The 1458-nt window shown below is 47.7% G+C and overlaps 2 protein-coding genes across 2 annotated transcripts in view; one reads left to right on the forward strand and one right to left on the reverse strand.

Annotated features, from left to right (window-relative positions):
• Positions 1–1458, reverse strand: part of LOC119421085 — a gene marked incomplete at its 3' end in the record, with an annotated part of 641076 nt that overhangs the window by 44255 nt on the left and 595363 nt on the right.
• Positions 1–1458, forward strand: part of blnk (B cell linker) — a 26787-nt gene that overhangs the window by 19032 nt on the left and 6297 nt on the right. The window contains exons 8-10 of the mRNA XM_037688616.1: positions 725–828; positions 905–971; positions 1044–1127. Of these exons, the coding sequence (XP_037544544.1) occupies positions 725–828; positions 905–971; positions 1044–1127 (255 nt within the window). The remainder of the gene's footprint in view (positions 1–724; positions 829–904; positions 972–1043; positions 1128–1458) is intronic.

Here is a 1458-nt window from a genome sequence, read left to right on the forward strand (position 1 = left end):
GGGACAGTGGTTTGGACATGTCCAGAGGAGGGACAGTGGTTTGGACATATCCAGAGGAGGGACAGTGGTTTGGACATGTCCAGAGGAGGGACAGTGGTTTGGACATGTCCAGAGGAGGGACAGTGGTTTGGACATGTCCAGAGGAGGGACAGTGGTTTGGACATATCCAGAGGAGGGACAGTGGTTTGGACATATCCAGAGGAGGGACAGTGGTAGGAGGATGTTTTCAATGCAGCTGCAGGAAAAAGACAAAGAGGACATCTATGGTTGCAGTTAGAGAGGACATGGAGGTGGTTGGAGTGAGGACAGAGGACAGAGTGAGGACACAGAGGACGGAGTGACAGAGGACTTTCTGTTGAGACCACTGAAGAGGAAACGGCTGAAAGAAGAATAAGAGTAGCTGAGAGTGATCCTCAACACGGTCTCTGAGCTCCGACTGATCTAACGTCAGATTCTTTTTCAGCCTGAACTGAAACCTCTTTTCTCCATTTCCTGTTAGAATGACAGGTGGGGGCGACCTGCATCCCTCCAGACGTGCCAGATGTTTTGGTTCCCTCGGTAGTTTTGAATCTTCAGTAACAGATCTTTGCAGATCTTTGCAGAGGTGGAGCTGAGGCTGGAAAAGTCCAAGCACCAACAAAAGCTTCAGAACATCCTGATGCTGCTCAGAAGCTTCAGAGCTTCATGCAAATCCTGCAGGTCACTTTCTGTTCCTTCTTCTCAGACAGCTGCCGTGAACGCCCCAGCAGACCACCCAAGAAGCCCCCCATCTCATGCAAAGCCTCCAAACAACTCCCCCCTGAGCCCCCCTGTGTGGAGTTGGATGAAGTAAAGTCCTGGTTTTAGTTTGCTGCAGGTCCTTCGATGGTTTCCGCCGAGGCTGACGGCGTTCTTGTGTTTGTAGGACTACGTGGACCCAGACGGGGCGGCTGACGACGACTACGTCGAACCTTCAGAGAACCCTCCTCCAAGTAACAGGAACCAGAACACTGATGTCTCTGTTCTGGACCCAAACATCAAACCTGTCTCCTGCCTCCTCTCAGAACTCAAGCTGCACGCTGGGACCAGAACTGGACTGGACCGTCCCCGTTTGTCCTCACATCTACCGGAGCGAGCGCCCAGTCCTGGTAGGTCCAGGTTCAGACTGTTCCATCCACAACTCAGCGCTGCCGGCCCAGATCTAGACCGGGCCGGTTCAACTCAGATTACCAGGTTACGTTTACTGTCCATAAACTGAGCTCCTTCTTTCCTTCATTCCTCCATTTCTTTGTTCCTTCCTTATAACAGTTATAATAAATAACAACAGTTATAATAAATAACAGTTATAATAAATATAACAACAGTTATAATAAATAACAACAGTTATAATAAATAACAACAGTTATAATAAATAACAAGAGTTATAATAAACAACAACAGTTATAATAAATAACAACAGTTATAATAAATAACAGTTAT

This window comes from Nematolebias whitei, chromosome 1 (assembly GCF_014905685.2).
Source record: "Nematolebias whitei isolate Nwh7 chromosome 1, NemWhi1, whole genome shotgun sequence".
NCBI classification, from domain to species: domain Eukaryota; kingdom Metazoa; phylum Chordata; class Actinopteri; order Cyprinodontiformes; family Rivulidae; genus Nematolebias; species Nematolebias whitei.